The following is a 24,512-nucleotide window of genomic DNA, read 5'->3' on the forward strand; positions in this document are numbered from 1 at the left end:
CGTAGTGCTTCTATTTAATCTTTAAACGGTTCTTTTGAACAATAGTTACTTTTATCTGCTATTGTGAATGTTCTATTGTTGTTGTTAATCTTGTTTTTAGACTAATAACTATGGGGGAGAAATCTTGATTATGGGGAGGCGCCATAGTCTTAATGGGACACACTGTGCTCTGTTAAAGTGTGTTTAAAACATTTACCGCTTTGAGATTTTATTTTTTTTCCTAAATCTTAAGAAAAAAATAGAAAGGCTCACATGGAGTTGTCAGCATGTAATTTCTACCTATGACCATTAGAGGCTGCTGTCTGCCCAGTAGTTGAAATGGCATACTCAGTAAACACACTATTGAAAGTAATGTTTCGATTGTTTTATTGAAAAACAGTCCGCTGTTCTGAGTCCAGTACCTAAAGCAGGTGTGAGCTACACCATAAGTCAGTCATCACATCCAGAACAGCACTGGCACTACTCAAGCAAAGTAAAACCAGCTTACAATGTGCACCATTGGCTTCAGATAAATGTACCATAGATAAGAACTGGACAAACTCAATATAATAATAATAATACTTTAGATATGTACAGTATTTACAGTTATACACACAATGTACCACCCTCAGGTGTAGCACTGGCACAACATAGATTTAGATTAAAAACAGATCTGCTTCTCAGAAGCTTTAACATCTTAAATGTCATAGACACAACAACAGTATGTTCATGAATTATGCAAATATAATTACATTATTATTATTATTATTATTATTATTATTATTATTATTATTATTATTATTATTATTATTAAACATAAAGTAAATAGAAAATAGAATGGCAGGATTATGGTCAGCACCGATCATGAGGCTCTGTCAGAGAGTGAGGTCCAGTATGCGAAAGATACAAGGATGTAGTACTTATATATGTATGTAGTGTTGTTACGATACTAAAATTTTAAAAATGTAAAAGGCTCGATACCATTTCAATACCACAATTTACTTTTTAAACAATAAATAACAGCACTTCCTCTATTTCACCATGTGATCGTATAAGTTACCTATTCTGATTAAGATCAAAATTATTCTAAAAATGGTCCAATGTTTGTCCATTGATTGTTCAAATGAGTATCTAGTATTGATAGTATCAGTTAGTACAGTACTCTGTCCAGTTTGTGAGACACTAGCTGCAGTCCTATGTCCAGTTTGCAAAATCATGAGGGTCAGTGCTCCCTCAGATCTTTGTCTCGGGTCCGTCGGTAATGAGGGGGGTGAAGGAGTTGCGAATGCGTGAGGCCTCTGCAGCACACAGGTGACCGTAGGCTTTGTTGTACCACTCTGGAGTCCTGCCTCTGAAACACAACACATTCTCATTATATACACGTTATGCAGGAGGAGGCAGGAGCAGGGAAGAGCAGACAGGAGGAGCAGACAGGCGGAGGCAGGAGCAGGTAGGAGCAAACAGAAGCAGGGAGGAAAAGAGAGGAGTACAGAGGAGCAGACAAGAGAAGAGAGGAGCAGACAGGAGAAAAGAAGAGCAGACTGGAGGAGGCAGGAGCATAACAGGAGCAGTGTGTGTGTCTTACTTGAGATCGACTCTGCAGATGTGAGTGAGTCTGGACTTGCCGGATCCACAGGGCTCTAGGAGGTAGTTAGACTCTAGGACGATGGCTCTGACCCCTCCAAAAGAGGCGCAGCGCTCTATGGAGACGGACACCAGGGAGCAGGCGCCTCGGGGCAGGTCAGTCCTCCAGGTTCTGGAGACAAAAACAACATCGTCTGTCATCAGTCTGCAGTATCAGAAATACGCGTAAGTCTCAGTATTCTCAGTATATGCCATTTTTAAAGAAATATACAAAAGGCACAACCAACAAAAGTTGGATATTTTTGTTTTTCTTTTTGTGATATCCGATAACTATGTTTGTATTGGGATAACAATACTGCTGTAACATTTGAATATATATATTTTGGCACAATAATACAAGTATAATGTTTTAATGCCGAAAACAATGTCTTAAAAAGTTTCACTTAAAAAGTTTCACCTTTTTTCACAAACTGCCATTTTACTAATAAACTATGATAAACAGCAAATAGCACTGGTACTATCCCACCAAACCAAGTCAGAATTCGAAAAATCCACCCTGTGATATGTATTGTAATGACCCAATAAGTGCACTTAGGGCTGTAGACCCTGCATATGTATATAGTGTGAACCTACCGCAACAGTACAAAGTCTCTACTGGGGTGGGGGGGCATACAGTTGAGTGAATACTGGAACACCTCCGTGTGTCTGTCCAGGGTCTCACACACTTTCCACTGCAGCAGGTCCACGTCCCATAGGTGGCGCTCTCGCAGCACCCTGTTCAGTACCACAGAGGGAGGGGCTTCTACCTCCACTGACACCTTCCAGCGCCGCAGCACGTTCCCATCTCCAACCTGAGGACACAGGACATGAGGGGTTTTTAAATCTCATGTATTCAGACTGTGGCACCAGTGGTTTACATTCAAAGTCTATGGAGGGTGGGCATCTGCACTACTCAAAGGTTTCTGCGGTTTTAGTGTTTGACCCAGTGCATTTGAGCTTTTGACACGGTGCTTTTGAGCGTTTGACCCGGTGCATTTGACCTAGTGCGTTTTGTTTTAGTCACCACACTCACATCACACACAGACTTTCATCTCACTGCATGCACTGCACTGCACCACTGATATAAACATACTCATAATCCCACACGTCACTTTTTATCCATATTATTCTACATTTCTTCATCACTTGCAAATTAATGAGTTATGACTCTGTTATAAGTCATAACACTCAGTACAACATTAACAGAATGTCTGGACTGGGCAAAAGCTCTCCTTAGTTCCTCTCCATAGCCCACACCTTCTTGTAGTGCAGCTCAGTACTGTCGGCACTGGTGCAGGAGACCCAGTGCTTGGACCTGTCCCGTGCATCTCGGAGGAAGGCCTGTAGCCTGTTCTCCATGTGGGTGTAGTAGGTCCCATCGTCCTCCTCCTGCTGCCTGCAGAGCTCTTCCATGGTGGGAGCGTGCATGTCCGCCTCCACGTACGAGTTACGAGACTGGGCCACCATCTCGCGAGGGATCTGGGAGAGGGGCAGAGGGACGAGTCAGCACATAGAGGTCTACTGCAGAAGAGCACTCAGGCCTATGCAGTGTGGGGAAGCAACTGAACACATGTACCAAAAATACACACTCTGAATAGTAATTTAGACTTCTGTATTTTCTGGACTTTAAGTCGCACTTTTTTATATAGGTTGGCCAAGGCTTATACTCAGATGTGACTTATACACGAAATTATTAAACTATATAATTTCACATCGTAATTACGGTCACACTGACAACTGCACGAGGGCACTCTAAGCTTGTGTACCAGTATGACAGCCAACCAGAGGCTTCGTCTACTTCGGGAGCTGGGGGAGTTGTTCAGAATCAACACCGAGGATGAAGAATTCAATGGATAAAGTGATTTGTTTTTTTTATGCTTTCGTTATCTGATTAACTGTTAATATCTTATTTTAACATACCAGGCACATATTCAGTTTGTTGTCTATGCTTCACGTAGCTGAATAAATATAAATGTGTTACATTAGCATGCTGTACTGCTATTCAGCCTGTTGTTCTCTATTTTATTGTTATTACTATAACGTGCCTTTAAAGATAAAATGTCTTTTCTCGGTTTTGGATTTTGTTAAATAAATTTCCCTAAAAAATGTGACTTATAGTCCAGTGCAATTTATATATATGTTTTTTTCTTCATTATTACGCATTTTTTTGCTGATGCGACTTATACTTTAGAGCACATGTGTCAAACTCAAGGCCCACGGGCCAAATGTGGCCCTCCAAATCATTTCATGTGGCCCTCGACAGGGTAAATTAAAAAGTGATGGTGATGGTTTTAAAATCTCAATTTATCAGGAGATATGCAGTTACACAGCCATATTTTGCATCTAGGCAAATGCTTATGCAATATTTGTAATAAATACAGAAACAGTTAATTAACAAGTTAAAAAATGTGTTAGATTTATTTTACATCTGGCCCTTTGAGAGCAGACATTTTGCTGATGTGGCCCTCGGTGAAAATGTGTTTGACACCCCTGATCTAGAGGCATACATGATGGCACTTGTTAATGTAATTTTGGCTTTGAACTGCACAGTATTAGTGAGAAAAGCAGGTGTTGTGGTTAGGCAGGTGTGATTAACATAAATTCAGAACAAACAGTAAAACTAAAATCAAGCAGTTTGTAATTTTATCTCATGTTATACTATGACATAATGCAACTAAAAGTATTCAGAGTATTCAGAACACAGTAGTCTGATCGGACCACGTAACAGAACAAGTTACAAAATACATTTTAATGCAGGTATTCAGTATTCTGAAACTAAATACATTCACAAAGTATTCTTCCATCACTGTCCCTCTGCACTACGCTCTTTTAGATTAAACAGAACTGCAACGATTCATGAGAATAACAGTGACTAGTCAAGTGATTAATCGTAATTGTATTTTGATAATCGTATTTGTTATCAGGACAATATAAACTTTAAAACACAAGCCAACAGAATAAACTATTTCAACTTTTATTTGGTTAAAAATGTGTTTTGAGATAACTAGAATGAAATTGTTTGACTAGTTGACAAATCACTCAAATCACCAACCACCAACTTTTGGGTCAGAGGGCATCTATGTTACAAACTGCTGGCCAATGCCTCATACACTATAGGACATGCTACTACAAGCATGTCCTAGTAATGTATAAATGCATGTCTGTGTTCATATGGGCCACTTGAACAAATGAAAACAACAGAACAATAAAACTAACAGTGAATTCACTTGTTACATACAGATGTGGAAGAAGTACTCAATTTTGTTACTTTTTGTAAAAGTACAGATACAGAGGTAAAAAGTAAAAGTATTTCACACATGTTGAAGAAGTGTTAAATGTAGTTATATTGATTACAAATGATACAGATTATTTTAGTTTGCTCAAAGCTGAAGCTTGAACTTGAAAACTTTAGACAGAATGTTACCACAAGCATGGTAGAAATACCCCCTCAAATCATATGAAATGTACTTTCTACTTTTCAGTCCAGTTAAAAAATGTAGTGGAGTCAAAGTAAAAAGTATACACTATAAAATGTACTTAACTACAGTACTTAAATACTTGTACTTGGTTACCATATACCTCAAATAGCCGGTTGCACTCTGTGATCATATGGGCCAGTCCCTGTGTGGCTGCTAAGTTCTCATTGAGGTCCCTCTGGTCTGGTCGGCCTGTGGCGTGCTTCTTCTGCAAGGCCCTGGGTCAAACAGGAAGCACAGGGTTAACTCAAACAAATGTTTTTGATCCTTTATTTAGGCAGGAGATAAATATAGCATACACACTGAAACATACACAGGTGCCATACTTAGCAGACGTCCCGTTGATATTATGTGGCACAGTTTGCAGAGGCTAAATGAGAGCAGAGTGTTTGTCTCTGCTCTGTGTGAGTCTTTTACACAGGGACAACGTCAGGACTCTCACAGCTCTTTACTTCTGACTTTAGCAAGATTTATAGGCTTAGGAATTTATTATGGATGCACCGATCTAATACTGGTATTGAATATCAGCTTCAAAATATCTTGGTTGGACAGATAAAATGATGTAATTATTTGTATTATTTGGCCCAGAAAGTCTCAGAATGTTTGAACTTTTATTTACACAAAGTTGTTCTGTTGTTATTTGAGGACAAATAACAGCTCCATAACACAACCATTTGGATCAGTTTTGTTTTATTTTATTTTTGTATAAAGTAAATAATGTTTTCAGTCTCTGCTTTGGTATTGGTTGATATCTGGTATTTACATCTGGCATATATTTAAAGTTGTAGTAGCGAAATAAGTTTCAGAACTGAACAAGCTGGATTGGTGCTTTCCTAGTATTTATTAGAGACATATTTCAAAAGTGTCTTCAGTTCAAAATGGCTCTCATCAACATGTGCTAAAAGACTCTCTCGTGTCCTCACTTATGAGCTAGGTTGTCCTTCTTCAGGATGTTGAGGTGGAACAGAGACGGGGCCAGGCACACAGCAATGTTCATGGGAGTCATCTGGTTCTCCTGCACAGAGGAAGTGACATCACTGAGGAAGCACAGCAGTGTCTGCAGCACCTCGCGGTTCTCGTCTGACATCAGCATAATGGCTGCCTGCACTGCTTGGAGTCGCTGCTCTTTGGGCACGTCTGAAAATACAGAGAGCAAAGAGTTAACACAGCCTGCTCCCTTTCTGTGCTGTCTGCAGACTCTTGAGACGTTTTATCAAGTCAAATATTTATTTATCTATAATATAAGGTTATTTTTCACGTTTTGATGCTTCCCTGCAGACAATACATCCATTTCTCTTGAGTTTCATATTCATTCATTCACATAATGGTAAGATGTGTCCATTCTACAGACCAATCATTTTTAATACAGATGTATGGCAGCCATAGAGTGTCTCTCTCTCTCTCTCTCTCTCTCTCTCTATATATATATATATATATATATATATATGTGTGTGGGTATAGCTAACTCACTAGCCGCCACATTCCAAATAGGAAGTGATCATAGATGCGATTCGGCTCCATCGACTCTAGTTCCAATTCACTTTACAGTGAAAAACTGTGGCCTCTCTCTCTGTAACTCTGTCACTCATCATTTTGGTCTTTTGGTCTTAAAATGTTCCTATTAACCCGCTCTACATGATCCTGGTGTTTTTATTTCACTATAGTGTCTGTTAATCAAGATATGAACATTAATAATAGACATATAAGGCACCTTCTTTCCCAGAGGTTGCTCCTACTAGCATTAGCAACATGTTTGATTGACAGTATTGCTACGCTTGCCTTGAGCATCCGAGATCTGGGTTGGCTCTTTGGTTGATACTCTATGATCTGTACTATGATACTCGCTGTCCAAATTCCAAATATGGAACTTGGCTCCAAATTGGCCCCTATAATTGCTAGCCTCTATGAGCTACATTTGACTCGATTTAAACATTATGGGTGATGTCACACTCACTTAGTCTTTACACAGTCTATGAGGGCAGCTAATCATCATCAGTGATGATGTCATACTCTATAGATCTATAGATATAGTTTTATAGATTGTATAGAACTTTGTATTTTACCATGAAATATCTAAAAGGTAAATTCACAAATGTTCAACCTGATCATTTCTATTAGTGAATAGAGCCAAGAACTCACTGTGTTACAACACAAATTTGCATTTGAACAATTACAACATTATTAAATATTAAATATTATAAGTCTATAGAAAGTTGTGATGTCATCTGAAACGCAGTGATAGACTCAAAAAAAGTTGGTCTTGTTCTTATTGTAATTTTTGCACTCACATTGGTATATATGCAGAAAGGTCTCCCCTAGCTTGCTGGTGAGCAGAGGTTCTGGGAGGTCTCTGAAAAACTGCTTGACCATATCAGCCACATCGTAGGCAGACTGCTCCTCATAGTTTACGTCGTCTGGAGAGCTCTCATTCATCTGACGCAGAGCCTGGATCCGAGACTTCACCCCGGACTTACGGAACAGACCAACCTGAGGGAACAGCCATAATCTATGATTATCACATTTAAACATATACACATGAACGTGCATGTTGTATTTTTTTATTATCATCGTGGTATTGGAATCACTATCAAGTATCGAGTCTATGCCTTAGTATCGAAATAGAGTTTGAAAGTTTGGTCTTGTGGCAGCTTGGCAGAGCATCTTTATATCCATCCCACCACACTTGTAAATACCCACAGACTGTTCCTGTATTCTGACCTGGTCGAGGCACTGGCTCCTCAGGTAGCGTAAGGCTTGTTGCAGACCTAGAGGGAGGGGCTGTCCTGAGCGCTGCACGTGGACTATGAGCGGCACTCCAAACACGTTCTTGTCCTTATAGTCTGGGACCTTCATTCTCTTCATGAACTTTGGGATAGCACTGGACACAAAGTTAAGACATTTAAATCAGACCTACTGGACTTTTCACAGCTCTTCACCATGTTATAGTTGTTTCCTTTTCATTGGCCATCTCAAGTTGTGTTTGGTGAGAGACAGAACTGCTCTAAATGTGGTATGTAGCTGTTTTTATTCTTCAAGTAATGAAAGAACAACTTTGTGTAAATAAATCAAACATTCTGAGACTTTCTGGGCCAACTACGACCAGTAAATAGCCTTATTACATAAAAGCATCCACTATCGACTGAACCGACATTTGAAAGATGATATCTGACCCAGCTCATTTTTCAGTATCGGCACTGATATTCAATACCAGATCGCTGCAATCCTATCTGGAACTAAACCATCCACTTGTATAGTGTAGTGTGAGCTTTCTTATGGCAGAAACAGTGAGGAGGTACCTGGTCCATCCGTGCTTGTTGGACAGAGAGTATTTCTCCATGATGGCGGTGAGCCGGAGCAGGGAGAACTTCTGGAGCAGGCTGAGTTGGACTGCAGACTGGTTGCTGATCTGCAGAGAGGCTGTGGAGTGGCTCAGACGATTGGAGATCTGAAAACTGGGCCAGCGTAACCTAATGCAAACAATAAACTGAGATTAAAGGGAATTGTGTTCCTTATATTATAGATCACATTTTTATCTGTTTTATATCTTTGGCTATCATTATAATGCAGTGCTTCTCAAACTGAGGTACATGTCCACTGGTGGTACGAGCTCCTTCAGGTGGTACAGATCTTCAGTTTAAGGGTTTGTCTCATTTAGAGGTCATTTTATCAACTTTTTGTCCTCCTTTGGATCATTTCTGTTTAGAACTACAGTGGAAATGATGTAGTCCACTTTTAGACCTATTTTAGTCCTAGATTAAACCTGGAATAATAGATCTGGTTTAGACCTAGACTAGAGCAGGAATAGACCTGGTTTAGTCCTCGATTAGACCTGGAGCAATCCTGTTATAGACATGGTTTAGTCCTAGATTAGACCTGGAACAGTCCTGTTATAAACCTGGTTTACACCTGGTTTAGACCTAGATTAGACCTGGAATAGTCCTTTTATAGACCTGGTTTGATAGTGTTTTTTTAGCGTAATATAGGCTGTTTACTAGTAGGCCTACTTTTCTCTATAAACATTGTAATAACTATAATCACAACTTTCAGAGACCAGTTTTGCTGTCACCCCATCCCAAACCTCAACTAACATCTTACTCACCGGTTTGGCCTTGTGAGCGATGCCCCCACACCGGAGTCCCTCCGTTCCCTCAACTTGGCAAGCTCCATCTCTGCCAGCGATACCCTGTCCCTGTCCCCTTCTCTGTCCCCATTCCGATCCTCGTCACTGGGTGTAGTCTGGCTCTCTGTCACCGATTGTCCTTCAAAATCCAAAGTGATCTGACTCAATGCCTGCAGATTCTCTCCTTTCAACCCTCCATCCACTTTGCTTCCTCCTCCGCTTCCTGGCAGCACGTTCTTTGACCAATGATCCACTATCTGCTGAAGTCCATTCACGTGAAGTAAGATATCATCCAAGTGCGGGAACAAGTCCTCTTTTTCTAAGTCTATCAAATCCCCTGTGCTAGCATACAAATGCGAACCGGGTACATTGTCATAGATGCTAATTCGGCTACCCCTCCGCGAGCAACATTGCGTAACAGGTCTGGACTCCTTTTTAAAAGTGTTGAGTTCGGAGTCTAGGTGCATGCTAGTGGGATGCCAGTTCATAGGAGCAGCAGTGGTCGGGGATAAGCTCTCTATAGACAGTGCTTTGGGGAAGGTGCCTGGCTTGTGGTCCTCAGGTATGTGCACGACCAAATCTTCATATGAGCAGAATTCGTTCCTTTGATTTTCCTCGGCGACTGTACACACGTTCCTGAAAATATCAATGTCTTCTAAATACATACCGCTGCGTTTATGGTCGGCCCTGTGAGCTTTGCGTTCTTTTAAGCTAGGTGTGCTTACGGTGCTATTGCTAGAATGGTTGCCGTCGCTGCCAGATTGAGACGACGGGAGATTTTTCATCAGAATGTTACTTCCGTTGTGTCCATTTACAATGTCTACGCAGTGCAACGTTTTGAGAGCGTGGGCTTCGTGTGTAAGCACCGGAGCGCTTATTACCAAGTTTTTGCGACTACTGTGTACAGTCCCTCGGTGTTGAAGTTTTTCCATGCGACGCAGAAAATCTTTAGCCCGATTAGGTTTGCCATGGTTGTCGTAGTGATTGGGATTATTTGTGATTGTGAGAGTTTGGTCGGGCATAGCTGGGGAGTCCAAGTCTTCAGTGCTGCGTCCTCTCTGCACACTGCCTCCGCTGCTCTCGCTGTGTAGAGAAGAGATTTCAGGCTCGCTCAGGTCGGTTAGCACGCTCTCTTTGCTGGTGGTGGCGCGAAGGGCAGTGTGCTCCTCACCGCGGTGGGGTCCTGGGTCAGGGAGGTGTCCCAGCAGAGAGTCCATGTCCTGCAAACGGGACCATCTCCGGCTGGTCCACTCAAAGGTCCAGCGGTCACTAATGGCAAAGACGTCGTCCTCATCAGAGTCTTCCTTCTATGAGACAGAATAGAGAATGAGGACAGGTAAGAGACTGAGATATCTGCTGGAAATCAGTTGTTTGATGAACTTTGATAAGGAAACTTTTCATCCAAGATCTCATGATTGCCTATGTCTAAAAACTAGCCACACTGGAACTGAAAGAGGAAAACCAGCTTTTGATTATTTTGCTTCCCAAAAATAGAATGCATTTCAAGGAAATCCAAAACTGGCTATACTGGTGCCACTAATGCACTTTAATAATTTGATATAAACATTTATAATCACGCCTGCTCCTGTTTTTAATGTTTTAAATGGACCTATGCAGTTATGTGTTTTGTCTTTGTTTGTATTGTTCTGTATTTGAACAGGGTGCTCATGAAAAAGAGTCTGGTCTCTCATTGGGACAATCCTGTACAAATAAAGATACATGAAATCAACCAAGAGCCTTTAGGATGAGACCCAAACAGAATGTGCAGAACAATATAGACCTGTTTCCTTATTGGCTCATACTCCTGGACTGGTGCCATAGCAATTAACAATTCAAAATGTAATATCTTATCTTCTGCCTTTTATATTATTTCTATTATTATGTCTTATGTTTGTTTATTTGTTTATTTATGTATTTGCAGGATCAATAAAGAAATATAGAATTGAATGAGACTATGTGACATAAGAACCCCTCTGTACAGCATGTCCCTGAGGCTGATCCTTAGTCATTGACACAGGAAGGACGCCTAAGTATGTCTGTCAGGAAACAGCTGTAGGAATTAGACTTAATGAGCAACAACACTGAATGTGATGCAATTGGATCTACATTATCCTTTGAGTTAACGCTTCAAGCATTAGCATAGTTAGCATTTATCCATATCTATCAAAAATGTCTAGACTTGTACAATCTCAAATATCAGTGTTGCTGCTAAGTGGAAAGCACAAGTGCACAAGCACAACCATTAGAGACAAAATCAAGAAAGCTACTCCAAAAATCAGCTCTGAGCTAATCCAGTGTGTAATACCAATATCTCACATAGATCCTCTAATATTAGATAAATTTACTCCTGTTGATGAGGTGGAGATTACGCCATCATGTCGTCCAAACCATCAACCTGCATGCTCGACCCTATTCCAATCAGACTCCTCAAAGAAGCCCTCCCCCTAATAATAGATTCCATCTATAACATAATAAATATGTTGTTAGAAAATGGCTACGTTCCTATGCTGTAATTAAACCCCTTTTGAAAAAACCTAACCTAAATCCTGATGAACTAGCCAACTATAGACCTATCTCTAATCTTCTTTTCCTCTCAAAAATTCTACAACGAGTGGTGATGAAACAGCTCTGCCGCCACCTGCAGCACAATAATATATTTGAAAAATTTCAATCTGGATTCAGAGCTCACCACAGCACAGCGACTGCACTGCTTAAAGTAACAAATGATTTACTACTAGCTGCTGATAACGGGCTGGCTTCAGTCCTGGTCCTACTGGACCTCAGTGCAGCGTTTGACACCATTGATCACAACATTCTACTGCAAAGGTTAGAATGTGACATTGGAATCAGAGGGACCGCCCTCAAATGGTTTAAATCTTATCTATCAGATAGGTACCAGTTTGTTAGTATAAACCAGAGCACCTCTCCCTGTTCTAAAGTAGCCTGTGGTGTTCCACAAGGATCTGTGCTTGGTCCAATCCTATTTACCATTGGGTAACATTATCAGAAAACATGGCATTAATTTTCACTGCTATGCTGATGACACTCAGCTGTACTTATCAATGAAACCAAATCAGACTGATCAAATAGATAAACTCAGTGCCTGTGTGAAGGACATCAAAACCTGGATGTCCTTGAATTACCTGCTCTTAACCGTTTCATGCATGAATTATGATAGGCTACTTCAGGATTTTTTCCCAAAGTGTTTTTATTACTCTTTAGGCATGCAAAAGAAATATTAATCTTATTTTTTTTTCAAACATGCATTCTTCAAGGAGTTGGTCACGTGTCCACTAGGGTGGACAACGCACATTTGAACAATGAATGAAATATGTGTTTGAGAAAACAAATATTAAAAAAGAAATACTGAAAACACTATAAAACATGTTGTTGTATGCTCCCTAACATTGTGTTTATATATTTGAGCCTTAAGTGGAATGGTGCAAAAGAAATTGTCAAAAAACACCTTGTGATTCTTTTGCTGTATGTTATCACAAAGGTGCATGACAACATCTGCAGCCATTCCCAACCCACTGGTCACACCATGCCCAGCCAAAGCCTGACACACTTCAAATCTGTGCATGTATCCAGAGCTCCCTGCTCTAACCCACACTTTCACACCCCAGGGTTTGGGTTTCTTTGGGATGTACTGCTTCAGAGATAAAAGTCCCTTGAATGGAATGATCTGTTCATCAATTGGTTAACAGAATTATTTGAGATCCACAGCTAAACGGAAATTTCTTTTTAGTGTATCCAACACTGGCCTGATTTTGAATAGCTCATCAGTATTTCCCTGCTTCTGTGAGAAGTTATCAACAAAGTGAATGTATCTCAGAATCTGCTCAAATCGGCTCAGTGGCATGGCATTTGCAATCAAGATGCAACCCTTCCTCTGATGACCAGTACATTCTTGATCTTGGGTATCTGAGGTATGACATGACCAAACTGATCCCTAGAAACTGTTTCATTTGACCATTTGTAATGGCCAGATTTTCTTTGCCTTTTTGCAATGCATAGAGGCTTGATCTGAGCACTATTTCATCTATCAGCTCCTCAGGAAATAGATGCATGAAGAAATCTATTGGTTTTGTTCCCTCAATATTCACCGTCCACTCTCCTAAAAAGGAGGCAAGTCTCCCTCAAACTCATTATCTTTGGTTTTCTAGACATGTCTGCTTTTTTGTGTTCTTGAGCTCTGTCAGGTAGGACATCCTGAGCATCCTCAGCCCGAACTTCCTCAGCATTCTCTGCTCCTTCCACATCCTCAACTTCACTCTCACTACTGCTGCCATTTGCCAATTCTCTTTTCTCTGGTAGCCATTCATCATCACTGCCACTAACATCATCTTCACTTGAGTCAGATGGCATTTGCTGGACTATCCTGTAGGTTTTGGTAGCATGATCTGCACCTGACCTCTACATAAACACAAGGACAAAGATAATTACTCTCATGCTAGAACTAATATCCACAAATTATTGCTATAATATAAATTAAATTGTATAAAAATTGTATAAATTAAATTTTCATCCAAAACATTCCTGCAAATGGTGAATTTAAAAAAAGAAAAAGAAAAACAACAGTGACAGCAATACTATGAATTGTAGTCTAAATATAGCTAGCGATGCATGATGTCCAATTGCGTGGACACATGATTAATCACAAAATCAAATCTTGGATATTTTAACAATTATATTGTTCCTTAGTTGTTGCTTGATGTCCTCATAGAATAGAAGGAATTGACAGAAATTCCTCCCCTGCAAGGAACATCTGCTCTTCTGTCGGCCATCTTGTTTTAGAGATTTTTTTTTTTTACTCTTGCAAAATTTCACCAGTGGGTGGCAGTGTATTGTATGACACATAAGCGTCCACTGTAGTGACTGATGTGCAACTGTGATATTCAGACTCACTTATATAGGAGAAAACAACAATTCTATAGCTGTCCACTGTAGTGACCACTATGCACGAAAGGGTTAAATCCTGAAAAAACAGAGGTCATTGTCGTTGGTCCCAAAGGTCAAAGAGATTCTCTGTTGGACCAGATAATCTCACTTAACAATGTGAATATAGCTTCTAGCCCTACTGTAAAAAATCTTGGAGTCCTATTTGATCAAAATCTCTCATTCACAGCCCATATAAACCTAGCTTCTAAAACCGCATACTTTCACCTGCGAAATATAACTAAAATTAGAAATATTTTACCTAAAAACGATGCTGAAAAACTCATCCATGCATTTGTTACTTCCAGACTTGATTACTGTAGTTCTCTGCTGCCGCCTGCCCCAAAAGTACTATAAGAAGCCTCCAGTTGGTCCAAAATGCAGCAGCCAGAGTCCTAACAGGAACTAAAAGAAGAGACCACATCAGTCCTGTACTAAAATATCTGCACTGGCTTCCTGTCGAGCTTAGAATCAAATTCAAAGTCCTCCTCCTGACATACAAAACCCTAAACGGTATGGTCCCATCCTATCTGCAAGATGCTATTGTCCCATACCAGCCAAACAGAGCACTCATCTCTCAGAATGCAGGACTATTAGTGGTTCCTAGAGTGTCCAAAAGTACAGTGGGAGGGAGAGCATTCAGTTACCAAGCTCCTGTGCTATGGAATCAACTCCCTGCTGATGTTAAACAGGCCCCCACAGTCTCTGTATTTAAGACCAGGCTTAAAACCTTCCTCTTCAGCTTATGACCAGGATACTTAGTGAGGGAGTTAGGGAGTGACATTAAAACCCGGGATAAGATAGGCTGCAGTAGGAGATAACTAGCTGGGGGAAGTATGGCAACCTGAGCACTATCCTCTGCTTTGTCCTGTTTTCTCATCAGCAATGCTATTCACATGTTGTCCCCTGTCCCACTCCCCCTGTGGAGTGTAACTCTTTCAAATGCCCCGATGACAGCTGGACCCTCTCCTCCCGCCTGGCCCTCCTCCACCTGCCTCCCTCTCCTCCTCGCCTGGCTCTCATCCTCCTCACCCGGCTCTCCTTCTCCTCGCCTGGTCTTCCTCCTCCTCGCCTGGCCCTCCTCCGCCCCCCTCCCTCCTCCTCGCCTGGCCGATTTTTCTTGTTTTGTCTGATTTTTCTTGTTGTTTGATTTTCCTGTTTTTGTGTGTAGGCAGCACGGTGGCTGAGTGGCAACACTCATGCCTCACAGCAAGAAGGTTTGGTTCGATCCCCGGGTTGCCCATGCCTTTCTGTGTGGAGTTTTGCATGTTTCTCCCGGTGTCTGGATGGGTTTCCCCATCAACCAAAACATGAACGCCCTTCGAGACAACTGTTGTTGTGATTTTGGGCGTTACAAAAATAAAATGAATTGAATTGAATTGAACGTGAAGCTCAAGTCACTTTAGACTTACTAACAATGGGAAGAGGAGCCACAACCTTTACTCAAGTAAGAGTACTTCAATACAAATATTACTCAAGTAGGAGTGAAAGTATGCTGCTAAAAAAATACTATCAAAAGCATAATTTCTTGAGTAAATGTATCTACCCACCTCTGCGCGTATGACTGCAGGCAATGCCTCTAATACAAAATAATAGAATATAAGTTTACTTCATAACTGCAGTGAGTCTGGTTACTCCTCAGGGCCAGGTGTACTTCACTTACTTTCTTCTTTGGTAGGTTGACATCAAGTTTCATGGAAGCACATTTGTTGAGGGTGTTGAGCCGCCTGGAACAATGAAACGCAAAAGATCCCATGTTATCGAATATGTTTTGACATGTTGTACAAACAGGCAGCAGGGACACATGGGCAACTCATTTAGCCCACGCAGATGCAGTGTAATTGGGATAAACAGCGGTAATTCTGCTGCTCTGGACTGGAGTCTGGCTCAATATTGACGCTAAAGGGACATCTTATATATCTGTGCATTAGTTGGATTAGGAGTTTAGGGTTATTTAGGCTGTAGATGTCAGACTTCCTCCACAAAATGAGCAACAAAAATAACAGTACTGCAGAAATTACAGTAACAGTGGTTATAAAAAGCATTTGACTAAACCAGGTAAGGACTGTGCCATGGCTAAACCAAGGCTAAAGTCTAAAACAGGACTAAACATGAAACTAACATGGACAGACTGAAAGCAGGACAAACATATAGAACTGGAAATAGAAAACAAGGGGTGGGCTCACTGTTACTTCAAAATAATATTACTTAATTAGAAGGACAAAATAGTGTTCTCATAGACAGTAGGAGTAAAAGTATGGCGTCTGAAAACTACAGCTGTCCTAACCACTCCCAGTCCTGAAGAACATAACATCACAAACATCATTACAAATCACTTGTAAAAATATATTGCTCATCTGAAATGTAGTAACAATGCTTGACGTCTATGACCCCAGCTCTACAGAACTGACTCTGTAGTTAAACACACTGCACAAACAGACCTATTTAGATTGCATGATTACAGAGCTGTACATGACAACAGCTGTTTCTTCATTTGAAATCATTGTGCTGTTAAAAGACACTGATTAGCATAGAGGTTAGCATAGAGGTTAGCAAAACATGTTCCCATGATTGTGATACTGGATAAAGGCGCATATTCCACAGGCCTGAAGAGCTTTGGCAGGCTAAAACAGGAGGCTATTTCTTCAGGGATCAGTGTGAACTCAAATGTGGTTTGATTTACTTTATGAAACATTAGTCATGACTATTTTCTATTGTACACCAGGATTTGAAATAATTTCTAACTGGATTTAGTTTTTTTTCTAAAATTGTACGGTGGAACTTTTCAGGTGGAGGGGCCACACTTTCTTGTCTCCATGGTGATGCCATTGCTTTTCTTTCATTTCCAAATGTATTTGTTTGTGCTAAAAAATACAATAGTAAACATTTATTCTCCACAGTTCTGACCTATGAATTATCATGACTTACTTGTCTCCATAAATATAGCTATGTTTAATGTCAGACTGTGGAACATTCAGTGCAATTCTCTGCACATACTGTAAGAGAATTGCACTTAAAGCCTTACACCCAAGCAGGTACAGAGTTATGGGCGGACATAGGGGGTACAGGAAAACAGAAATTTTCAGAGCACTCAAAGATCAACTGCAGGACAATACAGGATTACTTAAACTTGCTTGGATCAGGCAAAATACAAGTTGAAGTAAGTTTTAAATTAGTTATAACATGGCTAAGTGCTATATAATATTCCTAATGCTAACCATTTTAATGAACAGAGATTTATTTTTTGCTATGGACACACACACTACGCACGTACACCCCCCCCCCCCCCCCCCCCCCCCCCCCCCCACACACACACACACACACACCCACACGCACACACAGAATTCAGAAATGGGGCTCCTCTGTGTTGGTGTAGTGGACAGTAAAAGCCTTCTTGTGTTTCCATGGAGATGCTGGACCAGGAGGTGGAACTATTTCTAATGGAGCACTATTTTTGCTGGGACACTTTGGAATGCAGATGAGTGTCTTGAGGGCACTACATTGTAAAGCACTGTAGAGGCACCAGGCGTGTTCATTATGTAAGTTTGTCACTGCAGTGTTTGCATGTTCTCCCTGTGTCTGGGTATCTGGCACTGCAGTGTTTGCATGTTCTCCCTGTGTCTGGGTGTCTGTCACTGTGGAGTTTGCATGTCCCCCTGTGCCTGGGTGTCTGTCACTGCAGAGTTTGCATGCTCTCCCTGTGACTAGGCATCTGTAACTGCATCTAGGTGTCTGACACTGTGGCATTTGCATGTTCTCCCTGTGTCTGGGTGTCTGGCACTGCGAAGTTTGCATGTTCTCTCTGTGTCTGGGTGTTTGTCACTGTGGAGTTTGCATGTTCTCCCTGTGCCTGGGTGTCTGTCACTGCATCTGGGTGTCTGTCACTGAGGAGTTTGCATGTTCCCCCTGTGTCTGAGTGTCTGTCACTGCAGAGTTTGCATGTTCTCCCTGTGTCTGTCACTGCATCTGAGTGTCTGTCACTACGAAGTTTGCATGTTCTTTCTGTGACTGGGTGTCTGTCACTGTGGAGTTTGCATGCTCTTCCTGTGTATGGGTGTCTGGCACTGCGAAGTTTGCATGTTCACCCTGTATCTGGGTGTCTGTCACTGCAAAGTTTGCATGTTCTCCCTGTGACTGGGTGTCTGCCACTGCATCTAGGTGTCTGTCACTGTGGCATTTGTATGTTCTCTTTGTGTCTGGGTGTCTGTTACTGGGGAGTTTGCATGTTCTCTCTGTGTCTGGGTGTCTGTCACTGCAGAGTTTGCATGTTCTCCCTGTGTCTGTCACTGCATCTGAGAGTCTGTCACTGTGGAATTTGCATGTTCACCCTGTATCTGGGTGTCTGTCACTGCATCTGGGTGTCTGTCACTGTGGAGTTTGCATGTTCCCCCTGTGTCTGAATGTCTGTCACTGCAGAGTTTGCATGTTCTACATGTGTCTCTCACTGCATCTAAGTGTCTGTCACTACAAAGTTTGCATGTTCTTTCTGCGACTGGGTGTCTGTCACTGCGGAGTTTGCATGTTCTTCCTGTGACTGGGTGTCTGTCACTGGGAGTTTACATGTTTTTCGTGTGTCTGGGTGTCTGTCACGGTGGAGTTTGCATGTTCTCTCTGTGACTGCGTATCTGTCACTGCATCTGGGTGTCTGTCACTGCGGAGTTTGCCTGTCTGGATGTCTGTCACTTCAGAGTTTGCATGTTCTTACTGTGTCTGGGTGTCTGTTACTGCAGAGTTTGCATGTTCTCCCTGTGTCTGGGTGACTAGCACTGTGGAGTTTGCATGTTCTCCCTGTGTATGAGTGCTTTTCCTGCAGCAATCTTAAAAAAATAAATAGACAAATCTAGGTACTCCTCACGATGATTGCAATGACCTCTGCCACACAGGCACTGAGTAATAGGCCAGATAATGTGAACAAGACAAGACATTTAGCTGTTTTTATGGGCTTAAAGAAGGGGTATTATGCAAAATATAGTTTTTTGAACACTCTACCATGTTGTTCTCTCATCAAAACATGCCTGAAGAGGGTTTTAGAGGTTTAGGTCCATGCATGTTTGAGTTATCTAGCGAGCTCTCCCAGGTCCTTTTCAAACCCTTCTTATTCTTAGCAGTAAGATTCTGTCCAATGCTCCACTCACAAGTCTATGCCACCCATGCTCCCACACGATAATTCTCCATAAATATACTAAACATGATAGTGGAAGTGACAGCACACTGATTATGTTGTGATAGCACTCTGAAGGAGGACACTTTTTGGGGTTAAAAATATTCCACAGCACAACACCCATTAAAATGTGACGAATTTACAGCAATAATGGTGTGTGGATATGTGAATGGTCACATTTTTATACAGCATGGGTTTAACATGTGTGGGTCATTCTCACAGTCATGAGTGTTTTGCCTCCTCAGCTGGTTCAGAAGTTGTTCCGGAAACACTCCAACATTATGAGTGATTGTGAATGAACTTAAGTGAGATTTGATTCTACTCTGCGCATGGCAACACCTCCAGGTACACTAGTCTCCAATGAACCGAAGAGTTACCTGCAGAGAGGTTCTACCAGGTCTTTATCCAGAAAGTCATGGTCTTTCTTCACAGGCCTGATGTCGATGGGGAACTGGGAATCTGGAATACAAGAGGAGAAGTCACATTTTTAGAAGACATTGGAATTAAACCACGGCAGTCTTGTATAATGATGCTAAACTGGTTTGTGACTGATCCAAACAGACAGAAGGCAGCATTACGTCGTTGTTTAGCGTGGCCTTGTCTTATGTAACTTCTAGAGCATTTCCACAAAGACACTGCATTCGTGACAGTAATGTTTTCATGACGAGCAGTGGAACGCGTGACACAAGCCCTGCACTGTTCCCTCACACATGGATCATGGAGTCCCCATTTCAGCCCAAGAATAGAATACATCATCTCTGACATTTGTAATTCCTGACCTCCGGGAAAAACAGATTCCAGAACTTCTCTCCTTCAGAATCCCTCTTTTGTCTTCTGTCCACAGAGCATCAGAATGGGGACTGGACTGGCTTCATAAGGAGAGGTTTGGATAAAGAGGAGAGGTACTGGTATCTACTGTAAGATGTTCCATACAGAGCATATGAGCCTGTTATGTAATAGTGCAGTGAAAGAAGCTCTGTCAAAATCAAACTTAATTCTCAATGTGACCACTTAACTTTCATTTTCTACAAATGAGAATGGCTGACCTCATCTGAGCTCAGATGTTTTTAATAAAGCTTTACTCTTGATATGTGCTTTACAGGCCTGTCTCAGAGTATCTCGAAGCACTACACTGTAGTCTTTATTCATTCACTCCACACTCAGTCACATTCCAGGCTACATTTGCCCTGGGATGGAAGCAAGGCCACGAATCTACACTATCGGCCCCTCCGACCACCACCAATCATTCGCTCATACAGCACAGTCATACTACGTAAGAATAATTAAATTCCCTGACCTTTGGGTGGACATGTGCTCTACTCCCTGACCCACTGTGGCCTCTGGGATGTACTGGTGTTCACTGGGATGTATTGGGATGTACTAATGTGTACTGGTGTATAACGGGATGTATTGGGATGTACTGGGATGCACTGGAAGCAGTGGCTCTAGTCTAGTGCAGACTGTAGTTGTATAAGACCCTCTGAGCCCTGTGTATGTGGTGTGAGTGAATGAGTCTAAACTGCTGTGGCTGGAGTCGTACTCCATCATGTTCAGGGTGATCCATCAGTGTAAAGCATGTTGTCGTATGTGTTTGTGTGTTACCTTCAAAGAGCTGTGCGTACTGAGGGAAACCAGCAGCACGCAGCCAATCACACGCCTCTTTAGCCTCAATCTCTGAAACACACACAAAGAACATTATGTCAACCGCAGCAGAGGAAGAGACAATGTGACCAGGAGAGCAGAGGGCGGGCATCTAGGTGTAGAGTCAAATATCATATGCAAGTGACAGGTTTAGTTGGAAGTATGTGGCAACACGTTGGCCCTGGACATATTTTAAAGACTTGTGTATAGACCTTGTAACCTTATATATGTGTTGATATCATGTAAACACAATATGCAGTAGATTGAATGGAGAAGGTTGCACATTTTTATATAGCGGCTTTCCACCTTCAAGGCTCAAAGCGTTTTACATCAAGGAACCACTTGATGCGAAGACACTGGGGGCCAGTTGGGTTAAGTGTCTTGCCCAATGACACAACAACAGTATTCATCTGTGGGAGGTGGAATCGCACCCCAACCTGTGGGTCAGTGGATAAATGCTCTTAGTTACTATCGTCTTTTTTAATATGTTGTAAACCAGAGTGTGTGTTGGGAAAAATACTTAAACCTAGCATAGAAAAATCTCTCTAAAATGATCATGGTTTATTTGTTTTTACACTGGTGTTCCCATTTTACCTTTTTTCTCCTCTCTGTGCCATACTTGGGAAATGCCTTTATTTGTAAATGTGCTGTAGAAATACATTCCATTCAGAATGTAGATTTTTGGAATATAATGAATACAGAGATTGTGACGTCACACCTCACAGAATATTCAGTAAGTCTGATGTTAAAAAAGTGGAGATTTCAAGATGCTAAACATTAGCCTTAGTGTTCATTCAGTAGTATTCTGACACTACAGAGAGCACATGTATTTACAGCAGTGATTCAGCAGTCAGGCTCTTCCACTTCACTTTTGTTCACTTCAGAACATAATTTTGCACTACAGCCACAAACATGGCCGATGTTCCTTCCCAAACTCTATTCTTAATCTTTTGTGTAAACAGTGGCTCATATGTTTGTTAAATGGTGCCCGCTTGTTGAGTTAGAGCACTAAACTTAATGTGTTTGATGTTGCTACTAAACAACACTAAAACTAGTATCAAAACAAGATATTCATTTGAAGTGTCAATACTGACAAGAATTACATAAACAGAACAAAAACCTGACCTGTGCCTTCACAGCCATCACTAAAAATGCACAAAAGAGAATTCATTTTGTACAAAAAATACTGCCTGTAAATGTGCTAGTTATAATTGTAGAACCAGACTGAGATAGTAAGAAAGAAATTAATAAAAAGAGCATATCAAATTTGCAGAAACTAACAAAAACAGTATCGATTCCACTGGCAACAAAAACATGCTAATAACTCTCACCAGATCGGATGTTCCATTATAAGATCCAGAATAGTCCCATCTGTGTTCACAACTCTGCCACTGTCTCCTGTTTCATAGTGGATGTGTCTCACTCTCTTTCCTACTGACCTGAATAGTTTGATTCACACTGACCAGAAAACATCTTCTCTGTGCCAAAGATCGATAAAAAGTGACTTTGAAGTAGCGTGCGGGCTAACACGGCCAACTGAACAAATATTAGCATTAGTCTGTGTCCTTGAATGCAGCCGCCACTGCTGCGTTCACACTGACATCAACAGTTGCACTGACTTTAGCGAATAGAAGCACTCATGCTAATGCTGACAAACAAGCTCACTGTGAGTGCAGACTCACATATTAGCTATGTTAGCTATTAATATACAAATATGTTTTGGACAGTATCAGGATTATATTTTCATACCTCCTTTTCATTTCAGTTTCAGTTTGTCCAAAGTTAAACCAATATAAATATTCAAGTTTCTTTTAAAAGTAGTTTATGGGAGTATGGGTATGATAGTATTCTGTCCATACCATACTGGCTAATAAACGGCTCAAACCTACATGATATAAAGTCTGCAACGTTCATTTTAACACGTCCCTCTTAAATCCCATGTTTACAATCCACATTGTCCCAGCGCATCCCTGTAACTTGAGCTGGGAATTCCTCTGTGTTTGGCATTCTGTAACACAATCCCGAGACATTATGTCCTCTCTCCTCCTGTCCTCCATCTGAGGATACCGCAGACGGATGAAAAGACCTGGGCAGAGACATAGGTGTGTGGACGCTTCAGAAACTGCAGCTTAAGTGTCCAAAAGCTCAACTTTCACTTTGACAAAGGAGAGGGAAGCGTGTCTATGCCTAACAATATACAGAGGTGTACAAAGTGTGATATCGTATAGACAAGTTATGTAATAAACAATAAAGAATAAGACAGATAAAGGAGAGATACGAGACACCCTGAGGACGCACTGAGATGTCATGAGGACACCCTGAGGACACCCTGAAGACACCCTGCGGACGCCCTGCGGATGCCCCGATATTGCCCTGAGATGCCCTGATGACGCCCTGATGACGCCCTGAGGATGACGAGGGCGACCAGAGCTGAGCCAGCAGGTGCAGTGAGCAAGTGAAATGTGAGATTATCACTATGGGACTGTTATGTATATCATTATATCATTATCAAATAATAATTATTATTATTTGAATAACACACAATGCATTATTTTCTCTTCTTTTATTTTCTTTTTTTCATTTTTGTGGGGATACTACTGTGATACAGATGTAACTTTTGCCACCCGCTCATCCAAGGATACAGTTACAGGTCAGATTTGTGGAGAGGTGAACATATCACATCGCAGTAAGAATATATTTCAAGGTAGATTTGTCTTGAATGTAAGATATATACATCATACTGCTTAAGTTTAGGCTTAATATAATCTCACACATGTTCCTTTAAATTCTTTTGTGGAAAAGTAAAGTTACCAAAAGTTCAAACTGAAAAACTAGTTTATTAATACTGCAGAGGAATGGTTTAAACTGTATGAATGTGTTGTCTTGTTATTATGAAGCTGCTTCTATTATTCAGATTCTAAAGTGACAGTTACAGTTGTACAGACTCAAGGGTTTCTGGATTTAGCAGCTGTAAACTCAGACTAAAGCCACGATTAAACAAAGGATTAAACATAAATCTAGATAAAAACTACAGATGAGCCAAGTATATCCCAGAATAAACCAGGCCCCACCCCATTCACTTTCTCCTCTTTTCTCTTCCTCTCTCTCTTCTCCTACCTTTTAATTTATTTATCTCCATTTCATTTTTTGCTAACATACCGATTCCACATTTATTATTAAAATGGTGGCTTGGAAAAAAATAATAATAAAAATAAATAAATAAATAATAAATATATCTATATATCTATATATCTATATATATATATCTATCTATATATATATATATGGAACATATAAACGTGTGAATAAAACAAACCACAAATCCAGGTATGTTTGTGATGAGGAAACAGAACAGATAACACAAACGTACTCCTGTAAAGACCGATGCTTATTTCACACCTTTACTAAGACTAATTTCAAAGTCAAAGCTAATAACTGTTGTTTTAGACTCATTTGAATTGCTTCACTCCATAGCGCACCAGCATAGGAAGTGTGGCAGTCCAAATACCCTATCAAATACCAATGAAGTAAAAGTAGTATTTAGTTACACAGACTATTCAAATGAAGCACTCTG

The 24,512-nt window shown here is 40.9% G+C and overlaps 1 protein-coding gene across 3 annotated transcripts in view; it reads right to left on the bottom strand.

The window, feature by feature from the left end:
* Positions 1–797: 797 nt before the first annotated feature.
* The window catches only part of LOC117380209 (stAR-related lipid transfer protein 13-like), a 67,922-nt gene continuing 44,207 nt past the window's right edge, over positions 798–24,512 (bottom strand). For all 3 annotated transcript variants that reach the window (XM_055225910.1, XM_033976970.2, XM_055225911.1), the window contains exons 2-14: positions 20,900–20,971; positions 19,675–19,756; positions 15,800–15,863; positions 9,178–10,505; positions 8,375–8,545; positions 7,797–7,956; positions 7,367–7,565; positions 6,002–6,215; positions 5,182–5,296; positions 2,860–3,081; positions 2,197–2,414; positions 1,565–1,735; positions 798–1,330 (exon numbers count right to left, since the gene is read on the bottom strand). In XM_055225910.1, the coding sequence (XP_055081885.1) occupies positions 1,213–1,330; positions 1,565–1,735; positions 2,197–2,414; positions 2,860–3,081; positions 5,182–5,296; positions 6,002–6,215; positions 7,367–7,565; positions 7,797–7,956; positions 8,375–8,545; positions 9,178–10,505; positions 15,800–15,863; positions 19,675–19,756; positions 20,900–20,971 (3,134 nt within the window). In that variant the 3' untranslated portion in view covers positions 798–1,212. The remainder of the gene's footprint in view (positions 1,331–1,564; positions 1,736–2,196; positions 2,415–2,859; positions 3,082–5,181; positions 5,297–6,001; positions 6,216–7,366; positions 7,566–7,796; positions 7,957–8,374; positions 8,546–9,177; positions 10,506–15,799; positions 15,864–19,674; positions 19,757–20,899; positions 20,972–24,512) is intronic.

Source organism: Periophthalmus magnuspinnatus, chromosome 13 (genome assembly GCF_009829125.3).
Source record: "Periophthalmus magnuspinnatus isolate fPerMag1 chromosome 13, fPerMag1.2.pri, whole genome shotgun sequence".
NCBI classification, from domain to species: Eukaryota; Metazoa; Chordata; class Actinopteri; order Gobiiformes; family Gobiidae; genus Periophthalmus; species Periophthalmus magnuspinnatus.